We start from the raw sequence: 16,894 nt of genomic DNA, 5'->3' as shown, positions 1-16,894 counted from the left end.
CTGTCATAGTCAAGCTCCATTTTTCATGCATTTTATAAATTGTCAATGGAAAATAATTATTGGAAAAGAATGTTGTGCCACCTACTCCGAAAGGGAACATTTGTTAGTCCGTCACTGTCCTGATGAAAATGCCTTGTAATGCTGGCAAAACAGTGTCTGCTGACAGAAGAACTTTAGAATTAATGAAAATAAGAGAACTCATTCACATATAAATCACCACATTTTTACACTAAAAAGATCATGGTTGTTCTATTTTTTAAGACTGCAACATAAAATGACAAATCTGCTCTTCGTCTTCACAGCTAATTCTTTAGTATGTTAGTCTTATAACTGATCGCTTCACTTTCTGCTGGCAAATGCTGCTGTTCCAGCATCCCTCTGACTGCTGGATGACCGTGAGACTCTTACTCCATGGATGTGAGGCCTTGACCCTGGTACGTGGTGGTGGGGTCCAAAAGAAAGACGGAGACAGTCCCTCATGATAAAAACAGACTCTTCCCCCCCCCCAACTCTCCCTTATGCTCTCCCTCCAGCGCTTCCCTTCCTTTTAAGTCTGTCTGTGTGTGTCACAATGCCAAATCCTCTCTGCACCTCAGGGCAGGGCACCAGGCCACAGCAGAATATGGATGAAGGTGGAGGGAGGCTTTTGACTCTTCTCAACCAATCACACTATCCCACATATAATCAATCCATAGCCTTTTTTTGACACTGTATTTCCATAACACTGAAAACTCTTTGGAAAAAAGTTGTGCCATACAGTCCTGTGAAAAGTACACCCTGACCATCATGACAGTACAAAAAGGTTGGAAAAATATGGCTTTGAGGGGTTGCCAGAAGAAAGCTTCTTCTCTTTTAAAAGAATGTGGACATTTGAGCCATCCAGAAGACATCTTTCACCTTTAGAGTGATGAGACCAAAGCGGAGCTGTTGGGTCATAAAGCACAGTGGCCCAACAGGCAAAAACCAAACACAACATATCAGCACAAAAACCTCTCACCAACTGCTAAGCACGGCGGTGGAGGGGTGGTGATTTGGGCTTGTTTTGTACTTGCAGGACCTTTGAAAATTGCAATCACTGAGTTGATCATGAGTGTCTCTATATATCACAGTATTTTAGAGACAAATGTGAGGCCATCTACCCCTTCTGCTTTGCAATGGTCCAGTCTAAGACCAGACCAGACTTAAATAGTTTAAATTTAAATTTAAAATTCTTAAAAATAATCCCAGCATTTGAAATACTACTGGGTTAGAAAATATGCATAGATCTCTTTTCTTACCTTTTGCATAATTTCTGTTGTATCGTGCTGTTGTGTTTTGTGCCTCCACTGGACCAAGCTGGTAATTACAATTTCTGAACAAGGCAAGTCGGACGGAGGGATCTAACACAGCAAGAAAGAGAAGGTCAAAGCAGGACACGCCAGGCTTTAAACCAGAAGCAGAAAACCAGGATCAAACATTCAGAAAATATTAGTGCATATGTAACACAGCGCTGTGGTTCAGCTGAGGCAGATGCCATTAGGAGTTAAAGCCGACAAAGACCCGTGTGTCAGTGGAGCAAGATGACAGGAGCACCACTAATGCAATCATGCATTTGAAAGTCTGATCAAAGACCAACCTCCCATTACATGACCATGACATGATACCCATGGCAGAACTACTGTTTCTTGGAACAGAGCAGAGGTGAGGTCACCTTTCACTGCAGTTACACTAAACCACTACAATGAAATGGAATGAAAGTCGCCACAAGACGACTTGTCATGAGGTTTCTTGGCAATAGTTATTTCCTTTGCAGGCTCGTAAATAAGTCCAATGAGAGGTGACAGCCCTGGCTTCTGCTGTCTGTTATGGCTCATTAACATACATGCGGCGGAAAGGTTCACTGCTACTAAAGCACGGCTGAAGAATGAGAATGAAGAGAGATCTTTCTCCTTTTTAGACAACAGATTTATGTCTTAACAGGAGTTATCTCCATTTTGTAAACTATATAAAGACAGAAACATCAGCTGAGGTGTAGAAGGATTAATGAATGAAGGAAGCATTGCATATGAGGTGACTGAAGAAGGAAACCACAACAGTGTTTAATCTCCAATCACAGCATTCAAATTTTATGGGGAATTTTCTAAAAACATACAAAAAATTTTTTTTAAAACCTGAACTACTGCATAAAAAGCACACATGCAAACACATGCACACATGCAAACACAAAAACTTCCACCTATCCCACTTTAAACACACTAACCCCTTTGCTTCTTTTGCAGTTGTCTCTTTGACTTCATCTTCCGAGCTCTCCTCAGCAGCAGAAGTGCTGTGTGGCTGTCAGTAAAGCCCCTGCAGATTGCAAGGAAAGAAAAGACAAATAGAAAGTGCCATTCTGCCATTTACTAACAACACACAGTTGCAGCAAGCAGTGAGGAGGAGATGATGATTTACCATTCTTCTAGAATCTTTTCTGATCTTTCAGAGAGACCACTAAGTGCTGAGGTGGAAGTAGGAGATGTGTTTCTGGAATCATAAAGAAATTATTGTCCTTTAAAACATAACTTGAGATGCAGAAATTCACAACAGGATTACACATATTTAAATCTTTCGGGATTGAATTATGGCTGATCTTTGAGTCAAGGTTGTCCTGTATTTTTTCCTGCATGGCTGCTAATATTATTATGCTCAGTGGACGTGCAATAGAGATGTGCAAAATGGAAACCCATTTCATTTAAGGAAAAAGGGAGCTAAACTGGGTGAGTAGGGCTAGTGGTGATTGAAGATTGTGTTTGTCTGTCCAAACACAATCTTCATTGGGGCCAAAAACACATTTTCAGTGCACTCTGATGGTGGCATGCTCCACAGCTGTGGTCTTTAGTAGCAACTGTTCTCCCAGATGCCTTGCGATCTTACAGTAGAAACGTGCATTAAACATTTGATTGTTTAAAAGTCTCAGTCCTCTAAAAGTTCATTTAAAAAAGGAAAAGCACACTCCTGCTCCAGCTCTTGAACTGAAGCTTGATCAAACTCTTAAGCTGAAAACTGTTGTCTGGTCTGTAGCAAAAGATGCACCTGTCATCCACATAACTGTAACCAACATAACAAGCATGCATGAAGTGGAGCAGTGCTGCCTTGTTTTCCGTTCCATTTCATTTTTTTCCTCAATTGAAGCCATTGAATTTTATGATTTGTATGCCACCATGTAAAAAATTAAACGAAAACAAATATTACCACTTTATAGATTACCAGTGACATCAGCTGAACATCATAGAGAGAACTGAACAGTCATTCAGTGAACCTGCTTATTTGAGTGTTTTGCTAGCTGAATATGTGGATACATTTTGTGGATCACAACCATAACAAAAATATAAACGTGATTTAGAGTGTGTGTCATCCTCATTTTTATATCCAGAAAGTGAAATTTCAACATCTGTATCATCATTTTTTCTATGCTATACTAAAATCTTTTGACATTAAAATCTTGCATTATTAGGATCAGTTTGATTATTGTTCCTTGCATTTTTAATATCAGATTTATATTTTGCTATCCATGAAACACTTAAACACATACTTCAGGTTGTCTGTATTTTGTTCCAAGAGCAAACGCCATATCATGAGCTTCATATGTGAAAAAGTAAACCCAGTTAAAATCTCTAACTTCTAAGATACATCCGACTCTTTAATGTGCTTAGCAAAGATTGTATTTTTCTACTTGGAGTTGCATTAACGAAAAATATTAATGTCACAAATCAACACTGTTTGCTATATGTCCTATTAAGAAAATTATTTATCTTCTTTTTCCCTATATAACTTTGTACAATAATTGTGAAAATCTATATAAAGCTTAACATAAACAGCTTTTTCAAATGCTGTGGCTGTGGGTTGTTGTACCTGTTAGAACCGTCCACATGTTCCCCAGCCATCCAGGCGTGCTTTGGTAGGGGGAGTATGTCCTGGGAGGGATCAAGACAGGGCCCAGGAGGCTGAAATACATATATCAATTAATGACACTCATAAGTTACTTTTCTTTTTTTTTTGTTACCTTGAAATGTTACCAAAACACACTTGTTGTAGTTTTCCTAATGAATTACCAGAATACACATAAAACATCTGGGATACCAGTGTGTGTTTTTATTTCTGTTATTCTGCATCACAGACATTAAATCGGAGCGGCTTTGCTTTTTCAGTTTCTAAATGTTTCATTATTATACTGTTCATCAAACTCAAAGCTGGTTGGAGATAAAACCACGCTGAACAAAGGCAGGATTTTAGCTTTAGACTGTGACACTTGGAGTTTGTGCAAGATTGATTTGGTTGCAGTTTTTTAAAAAATTGAATGTGTTTTTCAGGCCAGAAAAACTAATGTAGCTTTCTCCTGTATTTATGAACTTGAGCACACTCAAAAATCCTAGGAAAAAAATAGACATGGATTACTAGTGGAAAACTTCAACTGACATCTGTGTACTTAAAGGACCTGTAACAAAGGTAAAATTGTGCATGCTTTCATTATAGTTACAAAAATCTGAGCGGTCTGTTGTGGCATACTAAGTAATTTTTCATGGAATAACACTACAGTTATCTGTAACTCTTGGGGAAAGTGATTACATTCTACACTATTATATCCAGTGATACTTAACTCAGGGGCCTATTTTTGTTGTAGGTATGTGGCTGACCGAGTGAACGGTTCACAATCATGGAATTCTCATATTTAAGTCAAAGTAACAGCTTAATTACTCTCCAGATTCTATTTTCTCTTGGTCGAAGTGCTAAATTGTTCATCCCCTGCCTTTGATCTGTGCCTCAGTGTCAACATATTGAGGCTGACCACACTAGCAGCTGCACCACATCAGCTTGCTTAAACTGGCTACCATGATGTACAGCGCTGAGCACGCTCCAAAGAAAAGATCCAACGAGAGGTAAATGAAGAAAAAAAACAGGACGACAGTCCAGCCAGCATGAAAAATGACATCTGCTGGTGCTGTGCAACTTTCAGCCCTCCAGGAAATAATCCTGTTTTTCCAAGTGTATAAATTTAGAGATCAATAAGGGAGGGTCAGACAATTCCTGGAGGGGAGGGAGACAAGCAAGAAAATAACTCCAACACTGACATAACACAAGATGGTAAATCCCAAAATTCACAATTTGCATAGCAGGTTTCAAAGTATTAGAGAATATCATGTCAAGACTACCAGGTTTTAAGAATATCAAACTTTACCTTCATAGAAAATTGCTGCTCTGACACAAGTTGATGTCTGGGAGACGAGTCCTGAGAAAGCATGAATGTGCAGTGTTCCTCCAAAGCTGCCTAAATGAAAATGAAAAATACTTTAATTTCTGGACGGCAATGACAAACAAACCACAAATAAAGTGTCTTTGGAGTGAAGTATACAGTACTATATTTATGTGTTACATTTATGTGTTAGCCTCTGTGCAGGTTTGTTGGTCTGATGGGGTGCGAGATGGGGAACAACTGCCGAATCGTGAAAGTGAAGAACATGCAGGCTTGTGCAGATACCTCATCAAAGACAAATTCATCTATGTCCACCTCCTCAAAGGTGTCATCCTCTCCAACACCGGGGCATGTCACAGCAGCAAGAGCAGATGTGAGCCTCTTCCTCAGAGAGTAGCCCCTCCAGAATGCCTGGAGGTACCCAGAAAAAGAAATGGTAGTTGCTCAATGAATCATGGAGCAAACGTAAATATTGCATGTTATCCCATTAGGAAGATAAAACATGTTAACCCCTCTTTTAATTGCTGAGTGTTCTGCTGTCTGAACTCTGTGTGACTCCAGGCTGCTCTGAGACAAATAGAGCTCCAGTGCGCCTCTAAATCCTGCAATTCCCAATGGGCGGGGGGGGGGGCACACTTCACTTCAAGTTGAGCCGCACAGGAATTTTAGAACTCTTACTACCGCACGTCTTTGGAATCTGATTAATCACTCTATACCCCCCTGACATGCACAAAACACACACTTACACTTACACAGTGCTGTAGTGCATGGTACACAGCAACTCCCAGCCTCTACCTAGCCCTCAAGGAGTCATCAAACACTTTGTGTGTTGAAAAGGAAATTGAGAGGGGTGATGAGTAGCATGTTTTTCAGAAGAGCAGCTTACACCTCTGTGCAGAGGATTAGCCGAGTAAGCCTCAAGAACGTATGAGGCCTGAAGTTCAGTTTTCAAGGATGAAAACTGGCATTTTCAGATATCCACAAAGAGGAAGTGACTTCAGGCACACTTTCTACATGCAGAAGTAAGATCCTTAATTACACAATAAAAGGTTAATGTGAGCAGTTTCTTCTCAACGCATAATCTTAATCTATGACAAACTCTGATGGGGTTTTTTTCCTACTCTTTTTTATCAAATTTTTATAAACTCACTAATTAATGAACCCAAAATAGAACAAATCAACTATTTGCTATCTGTGATATTCAGCAGTTTCTGCTATCTGCATAAAGGGCATAGCAGTCAGATTAGCCCTTGACTCTGCTGTCCTAGCCTCTAGGAGCAACAGCCGATCTTTCAGGGATTTTAGTGTAGCCAGGCTATGTTCAAAGCAAATGCAAAGCATCAAGCAATGCATCTGGGCTACACACATAAAACTCAAGCCACTAGAAGGAACCTAAAAGCTTTTGCTACCAAAAATCCTCTGCCTTTGAATTCTGCAACTGCGAAATGAAAATAGACGTCATAGCCACAGTGGCCCAATGGATAGATGGATATAAATCTCAACAACAATACCCTCAAGGTGCTTAATACTGTAAGCTAAAAATCCTAAAATAATAAAGAGAAAATTGCGAACAATCAGACAACCGCCTATGAGCAAGCATTTGGCGACAGTGGAAAAAAAAACTTTAACAGGAAGAAACCTCCAGCAGAACCAAACGCATGGAGGGGCAGCCATCTGCTGTCACAAGTTGTGGGTGTGGGGAGGAACACAGGACAAAGGACACAGAGAGAGACAGAGTTTAATAATAACTAATGATTAAATGCAGAGAGGTGTGTAAACACATAGTGAGTAAAAAAAGGTGAATGAAGAAGAAAGTGCACCTTGGGAAGCCCCCAGCAGCCTAGGCCTATTGCAGCATAAAAAATGGAGGATTTAGTACTACAACATTTCCAATTCAAAAAAGAAAGATTTAAGCCTAATTTTCAAAGTAGAGAGGGTGTCTATCTCCTACTTCCAAATGGTAGCTGGTTCCACAGAAGGGGGGCCTGGACGCTGGAGGCTCTGCCTCCTGTTTTACTTTTAAACATCCTAGGTAAGTAAGCCAGCAGTCTCAGAGCAAAGTGCTCTGTTGGGGTGATATGGTGCTATGAGGTCTATTACCAGTAAACAGTTTGACTGACTGAATTCATATGAACTCGCCTGGATAACCGTTCTAAGTTGTTACCGAGACATCTTAAGAGGGAAAGTGTTCTAGGACGCTACAAATGCTACAAGCTACAAATGTTTTACCTGGATGACAGTTGCCGCATAGTGTTTGCCAGCAGTGCTCCTATTAATATAGCAAAGTCTTGACTCTGGCTTTCCTCCATCTCCTCCTCTTTCTCCTCCTTTCTCTGTGATGGGGGGAGCATTAATGTTCCCACATATCTGCTTGTATTTCCTCCAACATTGCTGAATCACAACTGCTGCTGTGCTGCTCAAAAAAGGACACACACACACACACACACACACACACACACACACACACACACACACACACAGGCATTTAAATACACACAAAGTGAGGGATATATTGCACATGATATCATAGCACCTTCATCTTTCAAAACGTGAATTTATATGTGAGCAGACATCTGGAGAGCAGGACTCTGGAGAGTTTAAGCCTGTCTAAAGCCACCCTTCAAATCAAAGATCTATTGTCCTCCCAAAGATAGCACAGTGTTAATGATAAAGCTGCGTGTTAAAATGAATAAAATCTTCAACGTCTTCTGGTGTAAATCAAGTAGAGGAGGCTCCAATGATGACAAATGCTTTGCAGCAGAAACTAATAAAAGGCTGAGCTCTGTTAAAAGAATTACATAAAAACAGAGTGTTTGCTTTAAGTCGGCAGCATCTAGTTGTATACCATGAATGAATTTGGAGGTTTTCATCGCATGCATTTTTATCAGCTGATCTTTCATCGAATACAAAGGTTTTATTAGAGTGAATATACAAAGATACACATGAGTGACGCAGATAAAAGCAGAGAGTGAATTACTTTTTGAGGTTTAAGTCTTGATGGCTGGAGACAGATGCTTTTTCATCACTGAAGAAGGTCGCTGGACCCTGTTTTGGGCCAAATGTGTCATAGTGACTCTCTGTAGCTGGAGTCTCATCAAAATTCCAATAGCTGCATCTCATGATGTCTCTATTTGGAAAGACTGGTGGTAATTTGTTAGTGGACTCTATATCTCGGCAATCCATAAGCTCTTCACCAATGACACTATCCAGTGTTGCAGCCCAGTGTTCATCAGACACAGTGGTCTCACCATATTCATGGGCAAATCTCTGGTCCTCAGCCAGCTTCAGAGTCATACTGAAGTGCCGGCAGAAGCTTTGCACATCATTAAAGGGAAATGCAAGTCTGCTGTAAACAAACGCATACAAAAATATTTCACGTTACATTATTAACTGGCAATACAGACCAGTTTTGACAACAGGGCAATAGTCCTAATCAATGCAAATACCTGACCTGACCTGACCTACATAACTGATTTTATTTTTGCACATATATTTTTATCGCTGCCCATTTCATTTCTGCATTTCAAGTACACCTTACTCTGCATATATCTTATTTATCATGATTACTGTTCGCCTTTCTTTTAGTACCGATGAATGAAGGAACCCCAGTTTCATTGTACAACACAAAGTATGACTGTGCAATGCCAATAAAGTGAATGACATTAAAGTTAATCTTAGTCCACATGGTTCCCAATCAAATTTATTTAATAGGTTTACTGTAAGCAGTAATTGTAGCATATTGTTCTGAGCTCAGGAGAAGCAGTTATCCACTTTTAGGGTTGTTTAATGCAAGAATGAGATTCTTTAAATTTGTCTTCTCTATGTCCTGTGAGGTGAACTCCGTGGAGAGGATTGCTCTGATACTGTAAAAGCAGATAAGCTATAACTTTGACTTTTATGCAAGTCAGATTTAATTATACTGGTGATAAGAAGAAAATTGTTCTGTTTCCAGAATAGATTCACATACATTCTAATCACAATGAGGATTATACTACTAATCTATAACCAAAACTCAAAGAAAGATCTATTTAAAAAACACACAGTGATCAGTGGTGTTAGAAAATTACATCATTCAAACTAAAAGGATCAAAGCCATTCCATTTTGAGTTAAATATCAAATATATATCCATTTTTAGCTCTTATTCTTGGCCAGCCTGTGATAGGTGTGGTCAGTGTGTGTCCTTATATTTATGTGAGGGTAGGGGTGGTGAGGGGGCGAGAGAGAGAGAGCTGTCTGCCTGGTCTGTGTGTGCCCTAATACCATATAATGTCTCTTTCATTGAGGGGATAAACTGACAACAAAGCTACCTCAATGGAAACTTAATTAATCTATTAGCTATGCTCCGCTCCTTGTCTTAAACCCCGAGGGGCCAGAGACGCTCGGCCAGTCTGGAAGGCCAGTAGCCACAAGTAGTGCAACTTCTTCTCTACAAAGACCTCGCTCTTCACTCTCAGTGGGATAAGAAAGAGAAGAGTCAGAAGGTTTTAAAGGATTGTGACACCAGTGACCCTCCCTCCCTCTACCTGCTGGTTCACTCCAGGGTCACCATAACACGGGTAAAAGAAAGCTTCAGTATACAATGTTCATGACAGGAAAATGAAAAGTTATTCACTGATTAATGCTCGCCTGTGAACATATCCAGCCATGTATGTAGATGCTAAAAGCTCTCAGTGGTTATTTGTCTTCTGACTTACAATAAAGGAAATTTAGAGATATTTGGTGTTGCTTTATCACATGGGTGTCCCCAGGAGGCCACTCTACAAAAAACTGAGGTCGAGAGCTGTAAGAAATTCCTGAGCCAGCAGCAAACCCTATGCTAGTTATATTATAGAGGCGTTTACTGTCCTTTTGAAAATTCAATTTGTGTCTGTCGCAACTGTCAGACAACTATGAACAGAACATAGAAGACCTCACAGCTCCAGAAATGATATGTATACTTAACACAACAAAAGTCTTGTGTAACTGTTTCACTTCTATGTTCACTTTTTCTACATTGTGGGTGAAAAATGTGGTTTGGTGATAACAATAAAATTGATAAAAACAGAGAGAAAATCCCAACAATCAGACGACCCCTAAGAGCAAGCACTAGGCAACAGTGGGGATGAAAACCTCCAGCAGAACCAGATGGAGGGCCAGCTATCTCACATGACTGGCTGGGGTGAGTGGTGGAAGAAAGGATAAAAGACATAATGCTAAAATGTTGATGAAAACAAACACAAAAAAACATATAGGTTGCTGTAGTTGCTTCTGCTGTTCACACTACCCTTTGTAAGATGCTCAGGGCACATTTAGCTAATGCTAAAATGAGGCTTCAGCAATCTGAAATGGACTAATACTGGTGTATTCTTCAAAGCTTTGGCTTTTTGCCTTAGCAGTTTTTCCTTACCACACTGTGTGATGGTACCACAAACAGAAGGCACAATGAGTGGAAAGTACTCATTTCATTTGTTTAACTCAGACTGCTCACACATTAGCTTTAGCAAAACTCTATAACCCATCTTTTTCCACATGACATAGAAACATAATTTTTGATTCACTTCTTTTACATTACAACCACATTAGGAGCAATTCAAACCTAAAAAATATTGAGTGCCATAGAACGCAGTGGAAAAAGTGGTGAGATTGCGGTAGTAGATGGGTTTATTGGTCTTTTTCCCACCACATCCACAAAATGTTTTGATTTAATGGCATACAGGACTGGATTGTAAGGCATGCTCATTTATGGGTGAAACAGAGGCACTTTGGTAGAATCCCTACACCTTGTAAAAGAGAGTAATAGCCCTAATACGCCACAGTACCTCACCTTACAGTCACCAGTTGACTGGCGTGTGGCACTCTTCTCAACTCCCCTAAAAACTCAGTCTGACACAAGGTCAGGCCAGGGGTTAAATGGCTGTGTTGGCTCTTGCAAAGCCCCCAAAATGGCTCATTGTCCAGAGGCCAGAAGGGTAGAGGGCACACAGTGAGGGGCGAAGCAAGGGGAGGGCCACGCTAACCTCCCCCAAGCCATAGGAGTCCTCGATGTGACCCATACAAGAAGCCGCCACCGCGTTTCATCTTTTGTACTGTGTAATTTGAAAAGGTCAGGAAGATAAGCAGAAAGTTGACCACTGTTTTAAGTGCTGGTGGTCCTCCTTGTATAGGAGTGTCAATATGTGCAGAGGCCAGTGACATTGAAGGACTTGTGAAAATAGATGGACGTTGTCTTTAGGCTCACTACGCCCTATGTATCAGACATAACAAGAGGATAGCTAACATTCCTCGCTGCTTGATGGCGGTATCTCTGACAGGTTCAGCAGCACACGACAAAAAAAGTGTAATATAACCTCTGGTGCATTGGTTTTGGGTTATTTTTGTTGTTTTGCCCTGTTCTGTATTATTCCCTTTTACTATTTGATTCTTCTTTTCTTTTCAACCTGTTCTCGGTTTGACCTCATGCCTTCATCCTATCTCTTTATATCTGAAGTACTCTCAGTCAAACATAACTTGATTTTTATGCATACAGTAGAAGAGACGAGAATTCTGCTGTACAGTACTCGTTTTCTATTACCATAACCAATTTTTTTTTATTATTTGAAGCTGAACATTTCGCACCTCTTCCCCATGATCTGCTTTCAAGCTTCTTCAGAAATCTGCAGCTTACCTGCAATATTTTAGTTTACAAATACAGATCATATAAGATGAGTGTGAGTATGAAATCTGACAATATGGAAATTGTGTAAACTGAGTTCACAATAAGCTCTTGTATCTGCAGATTGTTTTCTCTTCCACAATGTGGATAACTTTAGAAAGTGTAACTTCTGGGGTCAAACACACATCCAACCACCGGCAAAACCTGCAGCTATCCACACTAAACACATAGCACATTGCCAGCACATCGACACAGGCAGCCTGTCTCTTACCTGTGCTCCCTGCTGTGATGCTGCTGTAAATTCTGAGTCTGCTGAAGCTGAGCCTGGCAGAAAGTTAGGAAGCAGTCTGAGGCCGAGCTGACCTGCTGAACAGCTGGAGGCAAGAAAAAGGAATCTGTCTCCTGGCTATCAATGACTCTAAGGCCAGGCACTGATTTCTGTAGTGTGGATCTGAAAAGGAAAGTAAAATCAGCAAAACCTGAGCTGTGCAGAAGTGATTTTACTAATATTTTTAAATGCATCATTTATACCATTTTAACTGCTACTGGTATTATGTATATCTGTATCTTTGTATGAACTCATTACCACTGCATTAAAGGCAAACAGCTTGGTGATTTTTTAAAGTTTATAATAGACAACACTATTAACAGTTAACAAAGACAATGAGGGCAACTTGAACGGAACTCAGGTTTAGGTTGCACAGAGGTGTCAGGGCTATGAAACAGGACACTTATTTTACTCAACAGGGCATGTACAATACTGGGGTTTGTGCAATATAATTGATGTGTTTCCGTTATTGTTATCTATACTGTCCTCTGTGTCCACTCTCCTTGTCATTGCTTGTTCTAGTATAATGTGATCACTGTTTTTGTCCTTGTCACATGACCTGTAAATAGTGTCTCTGTATGTTTTTACTAACTTGTGTTTAACACCAACCTGCCAGAGGGTCTGCAGATGGAAATTAGCCCAAGGCTATAATCTGGCATATTTACATTTGTTAAAATGTTGATTAATATGTATTGCCCCTCTTTCTAAAAAAATAAATAAATAAAAATAAATAAACAGATTTTGTAGATCACAAAATAGTTTTGCCAAATAGACGTAGTTTAATTTGAGTTCTATATTCGTTTCCAGTTATTTACTTACTAATACGACTTATAACTGTCAAATTACAATCACTGCCTGACTAAGAAAATAATATTCACAGCCAACAGAAAGCTTCTCTAAAGCTGGCAGAACCATTCTCTGTTTAGACCGTAGTGTTTTGAGGAAACCATTTAACTTTCCTCTCACAGTATATGTTGTTTTGTACACAGTACATTTTGTTCTCTGAACTAATTAAAGGGCCATATGTACAGTGATTTAGTCATCCCCTGGTATTAATGGTTGTCTGAGTCTACAATCTGAACCTGTTTGAACTCATTACTATTAATCTTGTGCCGTTTTCTAAAAGTGTAGTTACACAGCCACTTTGGATAGAAATCCTTTCCAAAGTGCATATGTTAGGTAGTGTGAGCATTCAGCTGGAGGAGTGCCCTGAATGGCTGTGATACAGGGGGAGAGGTAACCACTGCCTGAGGCTAAGGATGTGCAAGCAGAGGAATCTCAAATATCTGCCAGAGAAACAGACTAAGAGCATCTACTAGTGGAGCACTGGCCAAATGTGGTCTCTGTGCAGTGGGAAAATGTGGAGCTGGAAACTCTACAGGGCACTAGGGAACAGCAACAATAAAATTTGCAAAAATAAAAGCCTTTGGGCTGCGAAGTCAGTTTTTAAAACATTAAGAACTGGGTTTTCTAAAACCGATTCCCAGAGTACTGTATGCTCTTAAATCTGTCCCACGACTTCACCAGAGAGAACAAAACATGTGTTGAGGTCATTTACTGCTTCAGATGCATTCATAAATGGTTTATATGAAAATGTCTTTCTTTATAATGTGAAGTACTTTACATGTACTTATATATTCACAGTAGGTTTTCCTTACCAGAGTGAGTGAGTGAGTGAGAGAGTGAGAGAGAGAGAGAGAGAGAGAGAGAGAGATAGCTAGATAGATAGATAGATAGATAGATAGATAGATAGATAGATAGATAGATAGATAGATAGATAGATAGATAGATAGATAGATAGATAGATAGATAGATAGATAGATAGATAGATTTGATGTGGATCACTGGGTCTCTCAAACACAGATTAGAATTGGATTCCAACCCTAAATAGGATGCCTGACTCGCTGTCTTTAAATGAAGCTCCAAACCCGAATTAGACAAAATTGGATAAATAGCAGCAACTTATTACCTTTTTAATATAAGGGCTTCATTATTCACAGCTATATCTACAGTACACTGAAGATACTCAAACTTCAACTTGAGTCTTACTAAACTGTTATAAATTTTATCCTCCTTTTCTTTTAAAACACTTTTTTGGATCCTTCATCCTCATTCTCCAGTTCCTATGAGCATAACTCCGTATTTCATTTAGTGAAGACTTCCTCCAAAATAATAGGCTCTTTAAGCAGCTCTGATTAATCAGGGCCAGTATTTTCTTCATCTATTTCTCCTGGATCAGGGGGTGCCTACAGGGATTGTAATTCTTAGCGCTTGCCTTTTGGTGCTTTTATTTAGCCAGTGTTATCACTGGCTGAGGATGAAAGGGCAAGGGCATGAGTGTGGAAATACTGAGGGTTAATTCTACTGTTGGCACTGGGGGTTAAGTAAAGTTCAGTGAAAAATTAAGGTAATGTTTCAGTTATGGCTTAAGGAAGAAAGTGTTCACAAGTAACTCATAGTTTTACACCTATTCCAGCAAAGAATCCTCTAAAAACTCAATCTAAAGATAAAAAAAAAGAGATTTTATGTTCATATTGTCAGCACAATAAAAATCATTAAAAAAATATGGTACAATGTACCATTTTAAAATGAATATAAATTTTTAAAGGCTTTTTTTCCTGTATTTTTTTAATCACACGTTAAATTTTGCCATTTACCATTTATGGAAACCAACATTGGAAGTGGTACTGGCAAAAATTTAACAGAACATTTGTTTTTTGTTTTTTTTTATTGAAGTTTTTATTGAACCTGCTGGGCAGTAACTCCAACATATGAACAATGATAAAAATCTGACTATTAAATAAGCAAAAAGTTTCCAAAACTAGTATAGTTTTTCATATTTTGGTTATTTTGCTGGGTGTAACTGACTCTGAGGAGCCAAATAACTTTGCAAACCTGTAACAGCTGACATCACCGCTCATGACATCCCAGTAGAACCTCAAAGAATATAAGTGCTCATTGCATATTTTTCATATAAACTCATTGCAACTGCCTTAACACTGGTAAAATATTTAAGCAATGTAAGTGAATGAGCAAATTGACAATGAAAAGTTAATTGATTTTTCTGCTGTATCAATATTTTGGAAATTATGACCACTTAGTGTGGCATACACACATACAGATGTTGGTAATCTAATAGGCAATGCAGATCAGAGTGGTAATCCTGGAAGTGGACAGGGAGACCAGTGTTCAGCTGGAATGTTTAGACTACCTGAGCCCACAGACTAAATTTTGGATAGGCAAATACTGACTTTTCAGTGGTATTTTCCTTTGATCACCCATCATAGCAAGTTATATTTAAGAGCAAAAGAGGCAGAAACTGGAACTTCTATCCAAATAATTTCCAAAAAGAACAGAAATTTCTAATTACTATATCTTGATTTGAAACTGTGGAGCAGGTGAGGAAAATGTGCCTCAATGAGAGGCAGCCAGAAAATTCAAGATTCCTGAAACTAGCGCAATGCACTATCACTGCATGATGGGTCGTGAAAGCAGATACATACAGATAACAACATATTTAGTTCTAAAAAGACAGTATATCATGTCATTTTCTTACTCTGTCCAGTGCTTACCCTACCTCCAGCCACTCTCCTGCTGAAGAGGATTCCCTGTGAGGTGGATTTCACGCAGGAACTGACATCCCTCAAGATTTTCACACACATTCTGCAGGTCTGAAAGAGAGCATGACACGTTTTTCAATATATTCTTCAGTTTCAATATAACTCCAACTTACAAACTATATCAACCTACATGAAATAAGCAGAGGTGTGTAGTGAATTTATATCCAAGTTACAAAGTTACAAAATTTTACACAAGGCACCGAAATAAGATCAACAAAATATAAAGGCAATAGTTCAAGTACGGTGAGCTGAAAGAAGAAGAAAAACCACAGGTTTTAAACTGGCTTAGGTGGTAAAACAGGTTGACCACTAATCACAGGATTAGCAGCTCTATACTCGGGCTGTCCTGAGCAAAACAATGAAGGCCAAGCTGCTTCTAACAGAGCAGGCGATGCTCTATTAGGAGTAGCGCTTGCATAACAGTGAACAAGAGACGTTTGCTGAACCACTAAGGTAAAACAGCGCTAAACAAGCACAGCCCATTCACCATTTTATAAAGAAAACATGTTACCTGACAGGCAGTTGTATCTAAGATCCAGATTTTCAAGGGACACAAAATTAGACATGGAGGGCAGCTGAGTAATTCTAGGAAAATAAGAGACAAATTACATTAGAAGCTAGACCACATCTCAATGCATCGCTCATGTCACCGTTAAACACAGAAGCATTTTGAATTTATGCGACTGTGTGGCTTTGACTCGTCGTGGTTTTACAGAACCTACTGATTGCAATTTTTTATATCAAGTTACATTTTCAAAAGAAAGAAAAGCCAGAAAAAACTGTCGCACGTGTGTTATTTTCTACTTTGAATATATATCACATAACAAAACTTAGGCGAAGACAGATGGCAAGTAGTACTGGATGAATACTGGATACCCGTTTTGAGCTGCAGAGAGGTGCTGCATTAGAGGAAGCCAGCAGGCAGCGAGGCCGTGAAGGGAGGAGACGCTGTTGTCATCCAGATACAGCTCTCTGAGGAGGACCTGGTTGTTCAGACTCGGGGGCTGATGAAGCAACAGGACAAAGTCGTCAGTTAACACCCATCACACTGTGAGGTTAGACTAACTTCACACCGCTGCTCCTGCTGTAGCAACGAAACGACCTC

The 16,894-nt window shown here is 39.5% G+C and overlaps 1 protein-coding gene across 1 annotated transcript in view; it reads right to left on the bottom strand.

Moving 5' to 3' along the window:
• Positions 1–16,894, bottom strand: part of lrriq1 (leucine-rich repeats and IQ motif containing 1) — a 37,036-nt gene that overhangs the window by 10,282 nt on the left and 9,860 nt on the right. The window contains exons 12-23 of the mRNA XM_084934214.1: positions 16,666–16,793; positions 16,301–16,374; positions 15,747–15,840; positions 12,113–12,292; positions 8,187–8,555; positions 7,439–7,622; positions 5,495–5,620; positions 5,195–5,284; positions 3,871–3,962; positions 2,431–2,502; positions 2,240–2,328; positions 1,278–1,379 (exon numbers count right to left, since the gene is read on the bottom strand). Of these exons, the coding sequence (XP_084790340.1) occupies positions 1,278–1,379; positions 2,240–2,328; positions 2,431–2,502; positions 3,871–3,962; positions 5,195–5,284; positions 5,495–5,620; positions 7,439–7,622; positions 8,187–8,555; positions 12,113–12,292; positions 15,747–15,840; positions 16,301–16,374; positions 16,666–16,793 (1,600 nt within the window). The remainder of the gene's footprint in view (positions 1–1,277; positions 1,380–2,239; positions 2,329–2,430; positions 2,503–3,870; positions 3,963–5,194; positions 5,285–5,494; positions 5,621–7,438; positions 7,623–8,186; positions 8,556–12,112; positions 12,293–15,746; positions 15,841–16,300; positions 16,375–16,665; positions 16,794–16,894) is intronic.

Source organism: Perissodus microlepis, chromosome 7 (assembly GCF_051167445.1).
Source record: "Perissodus microlepis isolate ML-2025 ecotype Zambia chromosome 7, ASM5116744v1, whole genome shotgun sequence".
Lineage (NCBI taxonomy): Eukaryota > Metazoa > Chordata > Actinopteri > Cichliformes > Cichlidae > Perissodus > Perissodus microlepis.
Note: the sequence above shows the minus strand (reverse complement) of the source record. Positions and strands in the feature narration are given on the sequence as shown.